Source organism: Chiloscyllium punctatum, chromosome 9 (genome assembly GCF_047496795.1).
Source record: "Chiloscyllium punctatum isolate Juve2018m chromosome 9, sChiPun1.3, whole genome shotgun sequence".
NCBI lineage: Eukaryota > Metazoa > Chordata > Chondrichthyes > Orectolobiformes > Hemiscylliidae > Chiloscyllium > Chiloscyllium punctatum.
Genome location: NC_092747.1, coordinates 92,709,141 through 92,729,514, shown reverse-complemented (window position 1 = coordinate 92,729,514; position 20,374 = coordinate 92,709,141). Strand labels below are relative to the sequence as shown.

The following is a 20,374-nucleotide window of genomic DNA, read 5'->3' as shown; positions in this document are numbered from 1 at the left end:
CAGGGTTAAAGGTAGGATTCTTGGCGGTGTGGAGGAGCAGAGGAATCTTGCAGTCCATTTCCATAGATCCCTCAACGTTACCACCCAGGTTGCTAGGGTTGTTCAGAAGGTGTGTAGTGTATTGACTTTCATTAGCAGGGGGATTGAGTTTAAGAGCCACAAGGATAAGCTGCAGATCTATAGAGTTCTGGTTAGACCACACTTGGAATATTATGTTCAGTTCTGTTCACTCCATTATAGGAAAGATGTGGAAACTTTAGAGGGGGTGCAGAGGAGAATTACCAGGATGCTGCCTGGACTGGAAGATATGTCTTATGAAAAAAGGTTGAGGGAGCTAAGATTTTTCTCATTGGAGCGAAGAAAGATGAGAGGTGACTTGATAGAGGTGTACAAGATATTGAGAGGCATAGACAGAGTGGATAGCCAGAAATGTTTCCCCATGGCAGAAATGTCATCACAAGGGGGCACAATTTTAAGGTGATTGGAGGAAGGTTTGGGGGAGATATAGAGGTAGGTTCTTTACACAAACAGTGATGGGTGTGTGGAATACACTGCCAGCAGTGGTAGTAGAATCAGATACATTAGGGACATTTAAGCGATTCTTGGATAAGCACATGGAAGTTAGAACAATGAAGGGTATGTAGGTCAGTCTGATCTGAGATTAGGATAAGTGGACAGCACAACATCGAGACCAAAGGGCATATACTGTGCTGTATTGTTTTATGTTCTAAATATCAGGAAAAGGTTTAGTTCAAAATGGTCACTGGACCTGAAAAATTAACAGTGTTCTCTCTGCTGATGCTGCTGGACCTCTGAGTCTTTCCAGCAATTTTAGATTTTGGATCTATTTCAGAATTTAACTGGAAATGAAACCATGGAAGTAGAAAGCTAAACTTCCATTTATATAGCATCTTTCACAGCTATCAGACTTCTACATCCAATTAAGTGTGTTTGAAGTGTAGTCACTATTGTAATGTAAAACAAGGAGAAATCAGCAAAAGTCAATTTTAGAACTGATATTAGGTGGTTCTTTAGGGATTAAGTGCTTAATATTTGGATTGTCCTGCCAGCTGGAATAGGTGAGACAAACAGACAAGTGATTTGAGAAGCAATGAGGTGTAGTAATAAGATGGGGATTTGTGGACGGAAACCTAAGAGATTCCCTCATTTGTAGGTATACTGTGATTTTGTTATTGTTGAGCATCTGTTGCAAAGTAAGAGTATTTTTTCTGCTTCAGCAGACATGGCAGAACAGGTTAGGACTGGAGGATTACTGTCGGAGTGACAGGGAAATTGACCAGGTGAGGAAATTGCAAGTGTCTCGATTTATGTCCCTTTTTCAAATCACACATGATCTGGACAAAATCTGACAGTATTACTGTGTTTTGTGTAATACCTAACACCTATGTGATGGCCAGAATGGCTATGTAAATGAAATCAAAATATACTTTCATTGTATTCAAAAATAAATGGGGACACAGAAATCTTTCAATAATGGCATTGAAAACCACTGAGGTGGATAAATGAACAAATGCTTTGAACATTATGTAACAAAACTATTTTTCAGAATATATACAGAAGAACTTCAAATTTGTAATTGCTGCCAAATTAGGTTAGTGTTTCCAAGATTATCTATTCTCTTTGAATTATTTTAATAGTCTTCCAACAGCAAAAACAAGCTGGGTTGGGGTGGGGGGGGGGGGTGGTCTTATGGTACTGTGAGAGGGTTTCTAACTCTGGTACAATTCATTGTAAAGCAAGAAGATTCAAGCATGTGATTTCTCAGTATAGGCACCCATTGGAAAAAACTCTGGGCAACCAAATAATCACAAAAATGATGACAATTGCTCATCGTCATTGGAGGAAGGCGAGGTCCACACTCATTAGAGTAAGATTTAACAGGCTTTATCGACCATGTGCACAAAAGATGCTAAGAAACGTCATTCTATTTGGAGCACGACAGATTCATTAAATTTTTTATGTAATCTAATGTGTCAGTCATGATATGGAGGTGACAGTGTTGGACTGGGGTGGATAAAGTTAAAAACCACACAACACCAGGTTATGGTCCAACAGGTTTATTTGGAAGCACTAACTTTCAGAGTGCTGCTCCTTTATTAGGTGTCTGTGGAGAATAAGATCAGAAGACACAATTTATAGCAACAGATTACAGCGTCATGCAACTGAAATGATATATTGAACAAACCCGGATTGTTTAGTGTTCATCTTTTAGAATGGGTTGCAGGTTTCGGTTTATTAATATGTAAATTCCAGAACTTTTTTTAAGTCACCTTCTTGAGATAACTTAAACTTTTACAACAAAAGGAGACATCACAGCTTAGATAATGCATTAAAGGTGCGAGGTCAGAGTCTGTCAGTATCTTTATCTTGTGTCAGACTGGTTCTATTTCTAAAGTGGAATTTATAAAATATTACATGTATTGACTGCCTGCAGATTGTGCATTTTTGATCAAAATAGAATGTATCTGCAAATATAATTCTGCAAAAACAAATTCACCCATAGACTTATATGTGTGTGCGTGCGTGCATGAGAGAGAGACAGAGAGAGAGAGTGAAGCTGCAACTCATTCTACAGGATGAAAGACTTGACAATCCAGGCTCCTTCAATATGAAGGAACGGCACTCCGAAAGCTAGTGCTTCCAAATAAATGTTTGGACTACAACCTGCTGTTCTGTGATTTTTAACTAATGTGTGAGTGGTATTGCTCCTCTTGCACATGCTCAATAGCTATTCCTAGATCAAAGATAATTTGCACTTTATCCCACCTCATCACCCCCAAGTCCTCATGCACCCTACAGTCTCTGTGGCTAGGAAATGTCTACAGGATGTTTTGGCTGATCTCACTGGAACTTATGAAGACCTGTTGGATATTGCAGATGGTCACTGCATGTGAAACTGTTTCTCTGAATGTCCAGTGCTTTTTTGTCATTAGTCGTTGCATTATCACAGCATCCTCCTAAGGACATGCATATCCAGAAGAAAAAGCAATGAAAGATGTGAATGATGCATGGGAGTCTGTCTCATTTTGTGTAACTCAAGATGGTGCTCTAGTATGACCTGTACATTCATTTCCAAATACTACTACATTTTTTTTTACTAGTTTTCCTTTTAGCTACATAAGCTATCCTGGTGTTGGTTTCTCCTTCTACAAGATCCAAGCACTGCCTTTCATTCAAAAGTACAATTCTGTGTATGTACAAGGTATGATCTTGGCTGCTGTTCCCTTGCCAATACAGTGCCTTTGAGCTGTTGGCACTACAGCTACATGTGGTATCTCTTTTCCGTATGAGCTCTGTGTCTTTGGATGAAAGTAGGATCTTGGTTATCCTATAACATTCTTCTTTTTGTCATACTCCATCAAGGTCTTTGGGTGTAACATTTGGTTAGTACCTGGACAAGAAGAGGAAAGTTGTGAAATGGGAGTCGAGTGGAGCAAACTGAAAATTGTTACCTTTTGTTGGAAGGCTTTTTATAGTCGGAATCCCTATCTTGACTTCAGTGTTATGTCAAGCATTTATCTCAGTGAATTTGTAAAGTAGAAAAATCCATGTAAGGCTTTGAAGGATTGAAAATACTCATGGAAAATTGTGATCTATTATTGGGAATGACTACATTTGGAAACCTGTGTGTGGAAGGCATGGTTTTTTAGAGAGATTATCGCAGCCTCTGAGTTTGGTCTATCAAGCTTCTGTATTTCAACTGTTTGTGAATAATACAAGATCATGATCATGATCTTGTCTTAGTACGTATTTCTAGAATAAGTGATTTGGTCGCTGTTCTGATAAAAATATTTGTTTAACCACAAAGCTTTTTTTAAATACATGAACAGTTCTCACTCAGAGAATTGTGATTAAACTTGAAACCATTTTCACCAAGATTGAAATTTTTACTCAATGTCATAAAGACTTAAAATAAAAAGCTATTTTGCATCATCACCAGAATCTGATCAGATATCTTAGTTTTTTGTAATGATTTTACTGTGCTAATTTTGGAAATTACAATTTTGCTCAAGAATGTTAACAATTATTATCATGCACATCTGTAAAAGATCGCAACGTTTGCAAATGTTGGAACAGCAACTCTTTAGTTGTCTAAACAGAAATGCAGGATCAGCTCAAAAACTGTGTCTTTGTGACTATTGAACTCAAAAGACAACAATATCTATTCTTGCAGTTTCATCATCACCAGTGGAAAATTGACACAATATGTTGTTTTTGCTGTTTTGAAAGCTGTCAGACATATTGAAAGATTTCATGAAGTGCTGAAATCTGTGCCTTGTTCTCTTTCAAGCAGCATTTTTAACAGCATTAACTCCAGACAAACTCCTAAGTCTTTTAAATTCAACATTTTGATTGCTATCCAAACTAAGCATATATCTTCCTTAAAATGCTGTGCCCCATGCCCTTACCTGCAGGAAATCTTGAGCTGCCATCACCTGATCTTCTCTGTTTATTGTCTCTGGTTTTGCCATGTTTTCCACTCCTTATGATCCTAACATTTCTTTAACAGTGAAACCAAGGTAGGGGTACAAACCACAAAAAGCCTCCTAAGAAAGGATGACAATGTTCAATCAGTCTTGCTCAACTACCACCGTGACAGGCAATAACCTTTCCCTCAGCTTTCTAAAGGTTACTCTCTCTCTCTCGATAAACTCTTTTAAACTTCTTTCTCGCTTTTATTTTCTGGAATGTCCTTAAATATTTTGTTCAAGTTATGACGGTGGTAAACTGAAGGCAGGGTTTTGTTCCTCTTTATAAAATGCTTGGAATCATTCCATAGTTGAGAGCTAGATAAACGTGATCTGTATATTTATAACATGGTTATATAACCACACTAAACATCCAGGGATTGAAGATTTATTAAAGAAAAAAACAGATGGGAATAATGTGAGCAATGCTTATTACTGCATTTGAAAAAATTAGGTGACTTTTTGTTCAAAGCAATATTGGAAGAGTAATTCTCGGCTTTTGGGGTCCTGTGACAAGCTTTGTTCATCAGGGGTACATTTTGCAAATTCCAGTAAGTTCTCTGTTTGGTTCACTAATCAGTTTAAGAAAAATCGCGCACAGCACATGCCAGAATTTCTGATATGCATTGTTAGCTGGTGAGACTTTCGGCTAGAAACACAGAATCAGAAATATACCCTGAAGTATATGGCAAAGATGAGAATGGTAATGAGAAAAATCATTCAAACCTTGTGGCAGTCGTAATGTCACCACTAATCTTACTGCTGTTTTTCCAAAGCAGATTCAAAAATGGCATGCTGTCGTTAAGTGAAATTGAAAGTGCAAAGAAGGGAGCTTGCCATTCAAAAGTTATCTTTGTCTCCTTGTTGCAAGTTGTGAGATTACAGACCTGATGGTTATTGCTGTGAAGCAAAGACAGACTTCGATGCAGAATGATCCACTGAAGGACAATGGCAGAGGCAACTGTATCATGTGCCACTGACTGTTGTAACACAGACTGAATTGGGAAAATGAAGGGAAGGATCTATCTTTTGCTGCCAAATCAACTATCGGATGCATTTAAAGTGACAGCAGTTTGTATGGTTTTAACACAGCCAACAGTCTGTCACCATCAGTGGGAAGATTTAAGAGTCTAAGTCAGCCAGAGCTCACCAATTATGTAAAACAGGCAATTTTTTAATGCCAACATACATCCAGGTGCTGCCTGCTGATTGCACTGGCATCAATCTGTCATGCACTCATTAGTTCACAGCAGCATACATGAAGATAAAAGAGAAACATATCTGCTTCCAAAAAGATACAAGTCATATGAGTAAGTAGGACCTCAGTTCTACAATATTGTTTATTTTCCAAGGCTTACTGAAGAGATCGGTCTCAGAACCATATGTACTTTCATTGAATGAAGCTACTTACTGCATTCTAAAAAGGAAGCTTTTAAATTAACAAGGACAATGCTGTACCAAAATCCATCCTTTCCTGACCTTCCACAGGAAGGATAGATTGTATAGTAATACTTTGTTTTAAAGAGGAAATGTGACTCGATACATTGTAATACCATGAGAATGAATGTTGAAAAAATGTTGACCTATCGGTTACAACATTTCAGATGAGTTTAAAATCTGCACAATGCAACATTGTAAGATACTGCAAGTACATGGATATTACAGTAATTTAAATCAAATAGTGTTTTGAGAGAATTCTCTAGTAACAATGTTATGGACAGCTGTAACTATGTCTATAGATGTTGTTTCTCCCATCGTCCAAGAATACATGGTTGTCATTTCAAGGATTCCATACACTTGGGGTGCTCTTGGCTGTTGCATATCTGTACTAAGCAGTTAGACATGGCTCCATTTGGCTACACTGCTGCTGTTTTGAGTCTGTGACATCTCTACCTTAGCCTCAATTTAGAGTAAACCTATCTCACTTGCGGTAATCCTTAAGTTCTTTATTTACACTATACTATACATCATATTTAATGCCACTCTCAGGTAAGACCTATTTATTCCCACTCTCAATTTCCCTGTCTCTGATACTATCAACTGATACTTTATGCATGCCAATGTATTACCCCGATCCCATATTCTTTAATTTTGTTTACCAACCCTTTTAAGGGAATAATCAAAAGCCTTCTGAAAATCCAAACACAGCGCATCCACTGTTTCTCTCTTACCCATTCTATTAGTATCATCCTCAAATCAAAAATTCCAGAAGGTTAGTTAAGCATGGTTTGCCTTTTATAAACCTGTGCTGGCTTTGTCCAATCCAGTTCATACTTTCCAAGTGCTCTGTGTCGTGGAAATTAAATCGACTTGACTGAACTGTTAGCAAGAGCAAAGAAAGGAGCTTGAATTAAATTCTGCAGAATTGACCCAGTACGTAACAGGTATCTGAGCATTGTTCAGATAATCAACTTATACTATTTCTTATCATGCTCTCAGGGGCAAAGACTGGGAAAACTCAAGTTGTTATTCTCTCATCCCCTGGTCTTGGATATAACAGTTCTTCAGCTTTCACTGAGTTAGACTGTCGCAAGGTCGAGTTGAATGTTGAAAATTCAAAAAGAGACAAGTTGGCTGCAAACCTCATCAAAGTATTGTTTACAAAGCTCAGCACAGCATTAAATTAAAAAAAAGATCTTTCAAATTTCACGGTAAATGTAAAATTTGTTAATTTTCCATTACATTTTCCCCCTTTTTGTCATTTTATGACACCAAGGATAAGAAACCAAAAAAAAAAGCCAGATTTTTTAATAAAAATACAGAGCTAGATAACTAAAATTCGGTGATCTCAACAACTGTCTGTGTTGTAAGGAGCACTTGAAATAGTCTCAGCCACCTCTTTGCCTTCCAATTTTTCCTCCTGAAGTCTTTCACCACTATCCAGTCTCCAGGTTCGAGATTGTGCAGGTTCCCTTCTGCTGGTTGGGGTAGTGCTGCTTTCACTTGATTCTGTATTTCAGACAAAAAGTGTAGAGAGTTTCATACAGTAACACAATATCTCATCCTCACAGTGGCCTGTTATCTGTCTTACCTTAGGTCTTGGGCCAATTCCTGTATTTGGCAGCCTACCAAACAAAATCTCAAACGGACTAAGGTTGGCTCTTTCTCTCCTCCTAGATCTCATGTACATCAGCAAAATTGGAAGTGCCTTTGTCCATGCCACCCCTAATTCCTCACAACATTTTGTTATTTTATTTTTTAGGGTAGCATTTTCTCTTTCCACTGCCTTACCACTTGCTGGGTGGTAGGTGCAGTGTTGTCTCATGTTTATTCCCAAATAATCACTGATCTGCTGTAAGACATTATTGACAAGTGGTGTCCCATTGTCACTACTGATCCTTTCAGGGATGCCCCATCTCAGTTAGCAAAGTTTTGGCTACTGCACTGGCATCCTGTTCAGACGTGGGGAATGCTTCCACCCATTTGGAAAACCTATCAACTATTACCAGACAATACCTTTTCCCTTCGCTGGGCGTTAGTTCAGTAAAATCCATCTGTAAATGTTCAAAGGTTTTCTGGGGTTGGGGGTGTGCTGCCTGACTCATCTGTATTCCCCTCCCCACAGTATTAGTGGCACAGATAACACAACATTCACAATACTTCTGGGAGTAAAGAGTAAATCCCTTAGTGTATCAGTGTGCCAAAATACTGTCATACATCCCCCCTTTTGACACATGGTCCTTACCGTGTGTCAGTTTGGCATAGAATGGAAATAATGATCGTGGTAAATAGGGTTTACCATTGGGGCCACACCATACTCCTTTCCTCAGACTGCATCCTGCTTTTGTCACTCACGTTTTTCTTCCAGTGTGGCCTGTGACTGTAACTCCCATATGTCTGCTGTTGGGGTACAAATGTTTGTCATACACATGTCAATCTGATCATTTGGCGGCTGCTGGGCTGCCGTTCTTGCTGCTGAATCTGCCCTCGCATTAGAATCATTGTTTTTTGTGTGGGCTTCACATTTACACACAGAAATTCATTTGGGCAATAGGACTGCTTCCAGGAGATCAGAAGTCAGGCCACGGTGTGTGATGAGCTTTCCGGTGGAGGTTAAGAAGCCCCTGTGTTTCCACGGGGTTCCAAAATCATGTACAATCCCAAATGCATATCTGCTATCGATGTAAATATTCACTATCCTTCTCTTAGCCAACTTATATGCCTCAGTCAAGGCAATCAGTTCCGCTGCTTGCATTGACAGATGAGAAGGGAGTGATCCCATTTTGACTACCTCATGGGAAGTCACTACAGCATATTCAACGCAGCTCTGGCCTGTCTCCTTGCTCCACAAAAACCCCTTCACAAAAACACCATATCCGGATTCTGAAGTGGTGAATCCTGCAAATCTGGTCTGGGGCTACAAATTTAATTAGTTACAGTGACACAATCATGTGGGTCTCCGTCTCCTTCTGTGGGGAGAAGACTAGCAGTATTAAGGACGTTACATCGCTTTATTGTAATGTTAGGCATCTCCAATAACACAGTATTGTATCTCAGCCAACGTACTGCCGACATGTGCGCTGCCTTTGCTCGGGAAGCAGTAAGGATACTGCAGAAGCGCTGATCCCGGGGTTAAATCAAGAGTCTCCAGACTCCTGCGTGGTGCCTCATCATATATGGTAGGGGGTTCACAGTAACCTTGACAAAGTTGCGTGAAGGTATATGATTTCCCTTTGAATGAAAAAGCGAACCAGAATTGACTATCTGGGTGTACCGGTATACTAAAGAAGGCATTTGCTAAATCCACAACAGAGAACCATTTACTGTCAGGTGGAATTTGAGCTAATATAGTGTAGGGGTTAGGAACATTTGGGGCAGGCGGGACAACAGCATTATTGACTGCCTGCAAGTCTTGAACAACCCTCCATTCCTCCAGTTCATCGGGAATGTTTGCTTTTTTTGACTGGAAAAATGGGGGTTCTCACTGATGAGATCTCACAGGGGATTATCACTCCAGCCTTTAGGAGGGATTCAAAGACTGGAGTAATTCCTTCTATAGCCTCGGGTTTGAACAGGTATTGTACTCTGATAGGACGCGGTAAATCTCTCTCGTAGCACGACTCCTGATGCACCCATTGAGTTCCGGAACCTTCCACTCATCTTTATTGGCGTTGACTCTCTGAACTGGCTTGATTTTAGGACTAAATATGTTGCTCGTGAATCTACCAAAAAGTAACTGATGTACCTTCCACATATAACATAGAGGTAGGCATCAACTTATATGCATCATTGTGATATTGAACATACTGTCCACACTTCGCAATCTCAGTGCTCAACATAGAGGTGGGACATGTCTCCGTGTCCATAAGGTTAGTCGATGAGATTAGTATAAGCGAGTCTTTGTTGCTAAGCATGAAGGAAAGAGGCTTACCTGTACCTTGTGGGCTGCCCATCTCCACCTCAGCCTTCCGCTGTCAATCACCCAACTGTCCAGCCTCCAGGGCCAATTAAGGCTGTCTGTGTGGGCACTGTCTCGCCCAGTGGTCCATTGCTCCACAAAGAAAGCACCCGCCAGATATACCACTGCCAGCGCCTCTTCCTCTTTCTTTTCTGCAGCACCTCCCTCCAACAGCTGGGTGACCATCTGCATCATAGTAAGCTGAGCTTTATGTGCTTGCTGTTCCATCTTTAGTTTCTGTTTATCCTTCTCTTGGGTAAGCAATTGTTCAGCACGTATCGCATGTTGTTCTACCAAATTCAGCTTTCCCGTGTCCCAGGTAATACATGTGTCTTTTACCTTTTTCACTATTTCATCCTTCATTCCAATGATGAAGCTATTCTTCAGGTGTGCCTCATACAGTGTGATTTCTGCCGCCGTTATGTCATTGGGTGGTCTCACTCCACTATGGGCATTATGGACTTCAGTGAGGCACATAAGGTACCTTCCCTTTGTTTACACATTGCTATTTTGGTCGTGTCCATTTGCACTGGGAATGTCTCCCTACAAACGGTTGCCAGAGCTGCAACAAAAGCATTAAAGTCTCCATTCTGCTCTGCTTGTGGGTTGGTTACTCTGGCATGGAAGTTTGCGGCTGGCCAGTTATACTTGATTTTGGTGACATTGGCACCTAGTTTTCATCCCAGGAGACGTTTCATCTCATGTGATATGGGACGGAACTCAGTACAGAACTTTGTCACTTCTTCGGCGAACTTATTACCTCCAACCTCGCATGGGTCAGGCAGCTGCCCATAGGCACTTTCCAGATCCTTCATGGCCCATGGCCGGTGGCCCAACACTGGATACCCTTCTGGACCTGCAACGTCAACCATTGGGGCTTGCAGAACTACCTGGTTAGACAATCGTATGCCAGTACCCTCATTGTCTCACTCATCATCTTTCGGATGGTGATCGCGAACAGGTCCTGGATGCCTTTCTGTCTTGGAGTGGATGTCCTTGTTTTGGGCTTCTTGCTTCAATTGGTTGCGGGTATGGCATACTATTGGTGTTTCGGCGGACCCTGTGGCAGCAGCCGCTGACGTGGAATCTTTGCCAGGCAGATCTCGTAGGGGGGGGGGGGGGGGGCTGTAGGTCTCGTAGGGTGGTCATCAAGGTCAGGATCTGAAACAGACTTAAGACACTGTACAACTTCGTTAGGTTGTTTTCCATGCCCATCTACATGTGCGCTGGTGTTTGATCGTGTATTTGATCCATCCCTTACTTAAGATTTCCTTTCTCTGATATCTGCCTCAGCCTTCCACATGTTATAAGCACTCCAATTCACAGGTTCTATTTTTCCCTTCCATTTCTCCTTCTCTCTTTCCTCCAACCTCGACCTCAATATTTCCAACTGTCTTTTACTAAAACATCCCCCCTTCGGAAAACCACATTCCTTGATCCACAACTCTGACTGATTTACAGACTCTAGGCCATAATTATTTAACATGTACTGTATATTTGGTTGTCCATTTCATGTCCTCTGTGGACCCTGTTTCTGTATGTTCTTGCCAGAGCCCATTTTCAGTGTTACTGGAAAAGTGTTCATCTTTCTCTCTCTCTCGCAGTACTGTTATCTTTTCCTTTTGACTTGCTTTCTTACCTCTGGAGGTCCCCTCTCGCGTTGGGCACATCCACCTCAATGCCTTGGTTTTCATAAACCAAGAAACCACATACCGGGAATGTCTTTGGCGAGTCCAACTCAGCGAATGGTGGTTCCAAATCTAAAATCACCCTTAAACTTGCTGTCTCCTAAACACTCCCAAGACAGCAATCCCCTTCCCTTGGGTTTTGCTCTAATACCACGCGAGAGTTTACTGAACCCTTTTCCTGATTCATTTATTCTCCTAGAATGAGTCTCTACATAGGAATACCCCGAGTCAATTCGGACCCTGGCGCTAGGGCAATCCACAGATTCCCAGTCCTCTCATCTAAAAGGGCCAATTCAGCACTCGAGATGAAGTGAAAAACCTTCAAGGCGCTGGCGCCTGCGCCTCCTAAGAATCTTCAGAATCTCACCCAGTCACGGGATCCTGGACGAGCCCCCAGGTTTACTGACATGGAAATTCAATTGACTTGACTGAACTGTCAGCAAGAACAAAGAAAGGAGCTTTAAATAAATTCTGCAGAATTGACCCAGTACATTCAACTAGATGCCTCAATGTAAGGGGTACCTGAGCATTGTTCAGATAATCGCCTTATACTATTTCTTATCATGCTCTCACGGGCAAAGACTGGGAAAACTCAAGTTGTTATTGTCTCATCCCCTGGTCTTGGACATAAAAGGTATTCAGCTTTCACTGAGTTAGACTGTCGTAAGGTCGAGCAGAATGTTCACAAAATTCAAAAAGAGACAAGATGGCTGCAAACCTCATCAAAGTATTAATTACAAAGCTCAGCACAGCATTATATGTTTTACAAATTCCCTTTTCAAATTTCACAGTAAATGTAAAATTTGTTAATTTTCCATTAGACTCTGTTATTACATCTTTTACGCAATTTTTCTCACTACTTTGCTGAGCTAACTGGTCTATTATTATTTTTCTCTCTACCTCCCTTCTTAAATAGTGGGGTTTTATTCACCACCATCCAATCTGCAGAAACTGCTCCAGAGTCTACTGAATGTTGGAAGATGGCCACCAATGTACGCAATATTTCCAGAGTCATTTTGTTTAGTACTCTGGAATATAAGTTAACAGGACCTGGGGATTTGTCAGTCTTTAATCAATTAATTTCTTCAGTAGGATTTCCTTATTTGTAATGATTTCCTTTAGGGCTGCCCTTTCACTAGACTCTTGGTTTTCAACATTTCACATTTTTATGTTCTACATTATAATTCCTGCAACTTCTAACTATAAGGGATTGATATTTATCTTTACTAATCATTTTTAATTAATATATTTAGAGAAATCTTTAAGATCAGTTCCTATGTTTCCTGTACATTTACTCTATCATTCCATTTTCACCATCTTGATCAATGCTTTTATTGTCTCTTGCCAAATTAAAAAAATGCTGTCAATCTTCAGGCTTGCTGCTTTTTAAAAATGACAATTGTATATGGCTCCTCTTTGGATTTAACACTATTCCCTTTTTTTTGTCAGCCATAGTTAAGCCACCGTTTCTGTTTTCTTGTTGCACCAGACGGAATGAATAATTGTAATTCATGCAAATGTTATTTTTAAATATGAAGCACTGACCATCAACTTTCACCTTACTATTGCCAGTTTGGTTTGCCCAATGTACATGGAACTTAAAGTCACCCATGATTACAGTTGCAGCCTCATTACATGCATTTCTAATTTACTGTTGAATTTGTACAGGTTTCATATCATGATGTTCTGAGCCATTATCCTTCCTCACTATTGCATCGATTTCCTCCAAGGAGGCCCCACATTCTTTACCTTTGTGTCCAACTTTCTTAAATAATGAATACTCCTCGATGGTCTGTTTCCAACCTTGGTAACACTTCAGCCCTGTCTCCATTATCACATCCGTCATCATAACTGTAGGGGGTGGGAACCTGAGCAGAGAGAAAATGGGAGGAGAAAGAAGGATGGAAACCAAAGACAGAAAGACATTTGTGCTGCTAATCCAACTTCCTTATTGTGATTGGTCAATGCATAATGACATAAAGCATTACAATTACAATTGTCTTTCGAACCTCATTAGTCTCTTAATTTTAAATTGCACTATGGTCCCATTTGTTTCCACCCTTTTTTTTCTCTTTCACTTTTGCTTTTCTTTCTGTCTTTAGTTTCAATCCTTCTTTCTCGCCCCACTTTCTCTCCCACCCACTGACATTCTACTTAAACTTGCTCCCTACTTACCTCCCCCCCCAACCAAACAGCACCAATAAACAGCACCACTACCCTCCCATCACAGACCTTAGCCAGCCCAGATGCGATCTGTCTGATTTGTGTTGGTCTCACCTTTCCCAGAACTGGTACCAATACTAGGCACATATTCATCTGGTATATCCTCAATCTTTTACTCTCACTAGCATTTGGCACAGATAATAATTTTGAGATTACCTACCTTTGAGGCCCTACATTGTAAATTACGTTCTAATTCCCTATGCTCTTCTTGTAGAAACACAGTCTCTGGCTGTTCACACTCCGTCTTCGGAATGCCCTGCAGCCCTTCTTTAACATCCTTGATCCTGGCACCAGGGATGCAACATTTGATCTCGGACTCTCTTTTGTGGCTGCAGAAAAGTCTGTCTGTTCCCTTTAATATTAAATTTCCTAGTACTGTAGCCCCACCATTCATCTTCCACTGCAGCAGGGCCAGCAGTGGAGCCATGGCCCTGGGTTTGCTACTATCCCTGAGATGTTGTGCCCCTCACAGTACCCAAAGCAATATATCTGTTAAAATTCAGTGACAACCACAGGGTCTCCTGCATTAAATGTCTTCCTTCAGTCTGCCAGGTGGTCACTTGATCCCTTTTTGCTTGTTCAGTTTTTACCTGCAGTGCGAACACCTCACAACAATCTCAGCAACATGGATACTCCACAGCAAGTTCATGCGCAGTTCCTCCTCTGAAATGCAGCCAGCTAGGAGCTGCAACTGGACACACATTCCATATATGTGATCACTGGAGAATCACCCAGCACAACTGAGCAAGAGCAGGGACAATCATTCAGAATCCATCCCAGAAGGTGCAGCCCTCCTACAAGTCCCATTCAGCTGGAACAACCTACATCACCTCACTTCCCACCAGGCTTCCAAACATCCATTCAATGGCCCACACTACGTGAACTCTGCATTAGCGAGGGCAGCCTGGCCAGAAATGTGAGTAACCAGTCTGCATTAGCATCCTCCCCAATTCCCTGCCTTCTTTCTTGAGCATGAAATCATCCTCAGACAATTTGCTTTCTGCACTTGGTTCATCCTGCAGGTTCACCGTTGTACTATGTTGTGCAGAACACAGGAAACAATAAGCATTTTAAACACTGAAGTGACTATTCTCAGCAGCGCCTCCAGATCCATCCAGTCACCTGAAGCCCATCTTCAGTTTGCTGATGGTTTGTACAAAAAAAATCTCGTGATTTAATGTCTTTCATTGTAGCACTCTATGGCTTTATTGGTATGCTTTTTTACTGAGGTTAGTTGCCATATCTTTTATTCCATGATAAGTACTGTTTAAAGCTCCAAAGACAATGGAGAGCTTGGAACTGATGCAGAACAAAAGCATCTCCAGTCATCTTATACAAAAACATTAAGTACCTTCTTATGGTTGCAGAATAATTATTCCCGGCTGGTCTAAGGTTGAATGAATTGCAACGCGTGCAGTTGTTGATGCTTTACACCTGTGGGAGGTCAAAAAGAGATGAATGGCCAAGTACAATCTCGTGTGGATAATATAACGTAATGATCAGCTCTTGAAAAAATACTATGACCGGCCCTATGTATTTCTGAAATACTGACTAGGAAATCATGGATACTATATGCATTCAACAGAACCCTGCAAGGATCCAGAGATGAAAATGTTGAGGTCAGATACCAGAAACAAAAAGGCACTGGAAATGGATGGCCACCAGGTCAAACACCACTTGAGACGTGGCCATAATTAAACCATGACGTTACTGTCAAGAGATGTCAAGGAAACCCAGCCTTCATTTGTATGTCCTATTTCAGGTTTGATGCCTTCAGTGAGCTTCATCTCTCAACTGCTCTTTTGTCTGCTGTCCAGCTCTAGGTCTGTCAACATGACCTCATTGTTGCTGCTGCTGCTGATGGTCACCTTGCTTTGCATCTAAGGTGCAGGCAAAAGCAACAATCCTTATCTATCGAGCCATTCTGATGTAATTCATGAAACCTCCAAAGTTTAGAAATGAAATTCTCAGCAAAAATGGGTATCCCACCAGCAGGTGAGGAAGCAACTATGTCTATGACTATTTACTGCAGTATTTGCAGGATGTTACAATGCTACAATGAATTTCAAGAAGTTTGGGAAAACCTAAACATTCTATAAATTTAAAATTATTGAAGGATCTCACCAATAGATCGATTAGCTTATTTTGTAAGACAACGTATCACTTCCAAATGGTTGGTCTACAATCGGCTTCACACACCTGAGTTAAATCGATAGTAAGTGGGGAGGACACATCTGCTGATTGTAATGTTCTACCTGCACCCAAATGCCTGGCTTTGGACTTCTTTCTTGATGTCTGTAACATCATTTTCAACATTTGGTAGAGACAATGGATTGTAGATGTGAATAAACTTTCCCATATCTATGTGCATTTTCCTTAATTCCCTTACTCTTAAAAAATATACTGACTTCTATCTTGAACTTACTCATTGACAGAGCATCCACTGTTCTGTAGGGTCGGGTGTTTAGTCTTAAATGGTCAACTTTGCATTGAGACTGTTCTAGATTACCATGTTTGAGATTTCCCAGCAAGAGGAAACACTGTTTCAACATCCACTCCAACAAACTCATTTTATATATTTCAATTATACCTCCCCTCATTCTTCCAAACTCTAAGGATTCCAAACCCAGTATACCCCAAAAGTTCTTTCATTTCAGAAGTCATTGTAGTGAATCTCTACTGTAATCTCTTTAAAGTAATTATGTCCTTCTTTAGGTGAAAAGATGAAAACATTCTCTCTCTCACTCACACACACACACCCCGACGCAGCCTAACAGGTACACTTACACACAAATGCATACTGATGTGAATTGGCTGACAGGAATAACAGGACACTGTCAGTAACATATTTGTTTATTTGCTCAGTAGAAACATAGATCAAGTCAATGATTAAATGATTAAAAAGATTGCAAGTTTTGTAGAATGTTAATTTGTCCTTTAACAGATTATTACTCCCTATTGCTCCTGCTGAATCTCACATTGCCTTAGATGTTTTGCCAGTGTTCCAGTCTATTGATCACTTCACATAGTTGAAGAATTTTCTGAACCATGTCACAACCTTTGGTACTTTTGAAATTGCACTGAACTGACTGTCAGCCATTGCTCATACCAAATCATTAAGGTGTGCAATGCAGTGGATGAAACATACTGTGTTCCTGTTAAAAGTCTCTTGTACATTAAACCAAAAGTCCTGACTTTATAAACTACGATCAATGACAATAAACATCCACCTCATTAAATAGTAACATATACATTATATTTGCATATAGTTACAATCAAACACATATGAATATATTGTACTGTAGTCAACTTGAAAGAGGACTAATGTAGCTGAATGAAATGTCAGCATTTTTTCACCCTGGTAATGACCTGGCAGAAATGTTTTGCTTACTGCAGCCTTCCACAAAAGGAACTAAGCCTTTTATCGTTATCCACAGTCACGTTTGGAGATCAAAGTCGCAATCTCATCTGGGAAAAAAATGAAGGCTTCTTCGCATTCTTGGCATTTAAGTGCAGAATGAAAAAGGAAGTTATAGCAGCGACAGGTTACTTTCCAGAGTGCATGAATCTGCAACACCTAATTCATCCGTCACAGCTCAGGGTAACATACCACTGTCAGAAGTCATTATAGTTCCAATCTATAGGTGTATTATTTCGAACACATTGCCAGAATTTAACTAAAAATAATATTACAATATGAACAGTCCTTTTTGGGATTATAATTTATCAGAACTTTGCAGCACTCAGCATTCAGTGATTGACACATTTAAAAGGCTATATCTCATCAAATTTATGAAGCACATTGTCAATGTACTGGCGAGTGAATCAAAATGTCAGTTCTGCTTTTATACTCAATTACTGCGATAGTTTTTATGAATAGCGGTTGTCCCATTTCTATGATCTGTCCTGTTTTTAAAAGTAGTTTAGATGTGACTGCTCAGAACAAAAGAGATCAAATTGAAACCTTTTGTCATGAAAAACAATGCTGGTTTCATTATTATTGTTGAGTTTGCAGTTACCCTCACACGAGAGGGCTGGATCTTTGTGAATGGGATGGCTGCAAATGCAAAATGCTTAGAAAATATAGTTTCATAAAAGAAAAATGGCATTTGTGAAAACCTTTCAGGAATTTTTTTCAGACAATTGGACATGGAAAATTTAAAATGAAAAATACACAGAAAATCAGTACTTTACCGACAACGATAAAACATAAGTTGGAAAAACAATTTTAAAGACAGGAAAAATATTATTTCATGTATAGTACTAGATCTGAATTTCCATGTCAACAACTGCCGGTAAAGTCTTTAATGTATAATTAGAGCTTATTAAGGTGTTTGCATTAAAACTTCCTCAGTTGAGGTATGTTGCCTATTAACACATATTAGCACAATCGGAGAATTTATTTTCAATATTCTATACTCAACGATCTCAGTTCTCTTGGCTACACAGTAAAGCAAGGTTGGAAAACAGCAGCAGTTGAAGGTGCTGTGTTTATTGCAAAGAATCAATGCAATAAATAATCAGAATTCACATCTGCTTTCTTACTGGCCAATGGGGAAGGAAATGTTGACACTGCTTTTGCTGAGGGGTTAGTTGCTGTGCTTCTGATATTCTGTGAATCACATTCTGATGGGTTCCATATATGGTACCCCAGACCAGATTTTAACACTAGACTTGCACAAACCATTACAAGAAACTTGTAGCTGGACAGCAGAGAAAGAAATAATGGGAAGAGGACTAGAATAGACAGGTGTAGTTTACAAGGTAAAAACAATGACTGCAGATGCTGAAAACCAAATACTGGATTAGTGGTGCTGGAAGAGCACAGCAGTTCAGGCAGCATCCAACGAGCAGCGAAAATCGACGTTTTGGGCAAAAGCCCTTCCTGATGAAGGGCTTTTCCCCTAAACGTCGATTTCGCTGCTCGTTGGATGCTGCCTGAACTGCTGTGCTCTTCCAGCACCACTAATCCAGGTGGAGTTTACAGCAAGTATGGATGGTATTCACAAAGAAACAGGAAAATCACACCCCAAATGGGAAATTGTTCAGAAATCAATTTTTGGGGGGTGAATTAGAATAAATCATCTTAGTGCCATTCAGCAAAAGATAACATTGGTACAATCTAGTGAAACTAGAAAAGTGTGATTAACAAGGTTGAAGTTTACGCCACACTCTGCATCCGAAAGGCTAAGAGCATTGTGGAAGACCCCATACATCTCTCACTGAAATTCTTCTCCTTCCTGCCTTCTGGCAGAAGATACTGGAGCATTCAGTCTCTCACAGCCAGACCATGCAACAGGTTCTTTCCCCGAGCCATCAGGTTCCTTATCACTGTATGATCAGAATCTATTCCATCTGAAACTCTTTGCATGACTTTGAATTGCTGCTGGAACTCTGTTTTATAAATTATCATTCTTTTATTACACTGTAATTTGTACACCACTGTGCTTAACGTCATGATGCGTCAGGAATTAGTGGGCTGTCTTGCGTGTTTTATGCATTTTATGCCGTTCTGTGTATGACTGTGTAGTTTGTGCTGTCCGTGTAGCACCTGGATCCTGGTGGTTTTTACTGCATCGGTAGTATTTGGTAGAAATTACAAATAAAGCTACTGTTGACTCTTGATAGCTTAGTCTTAGATGTGTTGGTGCAGCACCAATGGATCAAAAAAAGGAAACAGTACTTAATAGAGATAAATGCAATAAAGGAACAGTTGTAATCACAAATTAATCTTATCTGCATATAGTTTGGGCAAATCAATTTAGTAAAAATACTATAGAAGAGAAATTCTGGAGTCTATACAGGATAGTTTACTGGAAAAATATGTTGAGAAATCCGTCTAGAAAACAGGCTGCTCCTAGGCTTAGTATTGTGAAATGAGAAAAGATATAAAACCGAAAGAACTGTGGATGCTGTGAATCTGAAACAAAACCAGAAATTGCTGGAAAAGCTCAGCAAATCTGGCAGCATCTGTAGAGAGAAATCAGAGTTAATGTTTTGGGTTGAGTGACATTTCCTCAGAACTGTTGGGAAGAAATGTCACTTGACCCGAAACGTTAACACTGATTTTTTCCATAGCTGCTGCCAAACCTGTTGAGCTTTTCCAGCGATGTTTATTTTTGTTATTGGCAATCCAGTTGTGGGACGTGCAACCATAATATGATAGAATTCCTCAACCAGATGAAGAGTGGCATCATTAATTCTGAAATGAGGGTCTTGAATCCAAACAAAGGGAACTACAATGGTATGTGGCGCGTGTTGGCTATGATAGCTTGCGGAATGTTTCTTAAAGGGATGACAGTGAAAAGATGATGGCAAAGATTTAGAGTGCATGGGTGAACTGCAACAATTGCTCATTCCTGTCTGATATTTTAAAAAGTGGGGAAAGTGGCAAAACAAGGACATTAGACATTTCATGCAAGGAAGAGGCATATAAATTGGCCAGAAAAAGAAACAAACCTTAACAATCAGAGAAGTTTGGAATACAAAAAGGAGGACAAAGGGATTGATGAAGGAAGGGAAAACTGAGTATGAGAGTAAGCTTATGGAGAACGTAAAAATTGACTGTAAATGTT

The 20,374-nt window shown here is 40.0% G+C and overlaps 1 protein-coding gene across 1 annotated transcript; it reads right to left on the bottom strand.

Annotated features, from left to right (window-relative positions):
- Window positions 1-7,233: 7,233 nt before the first annotated feature.
- LOC140481019 (uncharacterized) lies at window positions 7,234-10,575 on the bottom strand. The gene is made up of 2 exons (XM_072576625.1): window positions 9,862-10,575; window positions 7,234-7,439 (listed from the first exon to the last, which is right to left on the bottom strand). Exons 1-2 carry the CDS (start codon window positions 10,363-10,365, stop codon window positions 7,263-7,265), a joined length of 681 nt encoding a protein of 226 aa, XP_072432726.1. The 5' UTR covers window positions 10,366-10,575; the 3' UTR covers window positions 7,234-7,262.
- Window positions 10,576-20,374: the final 9,799 nt, after the last annotated feature.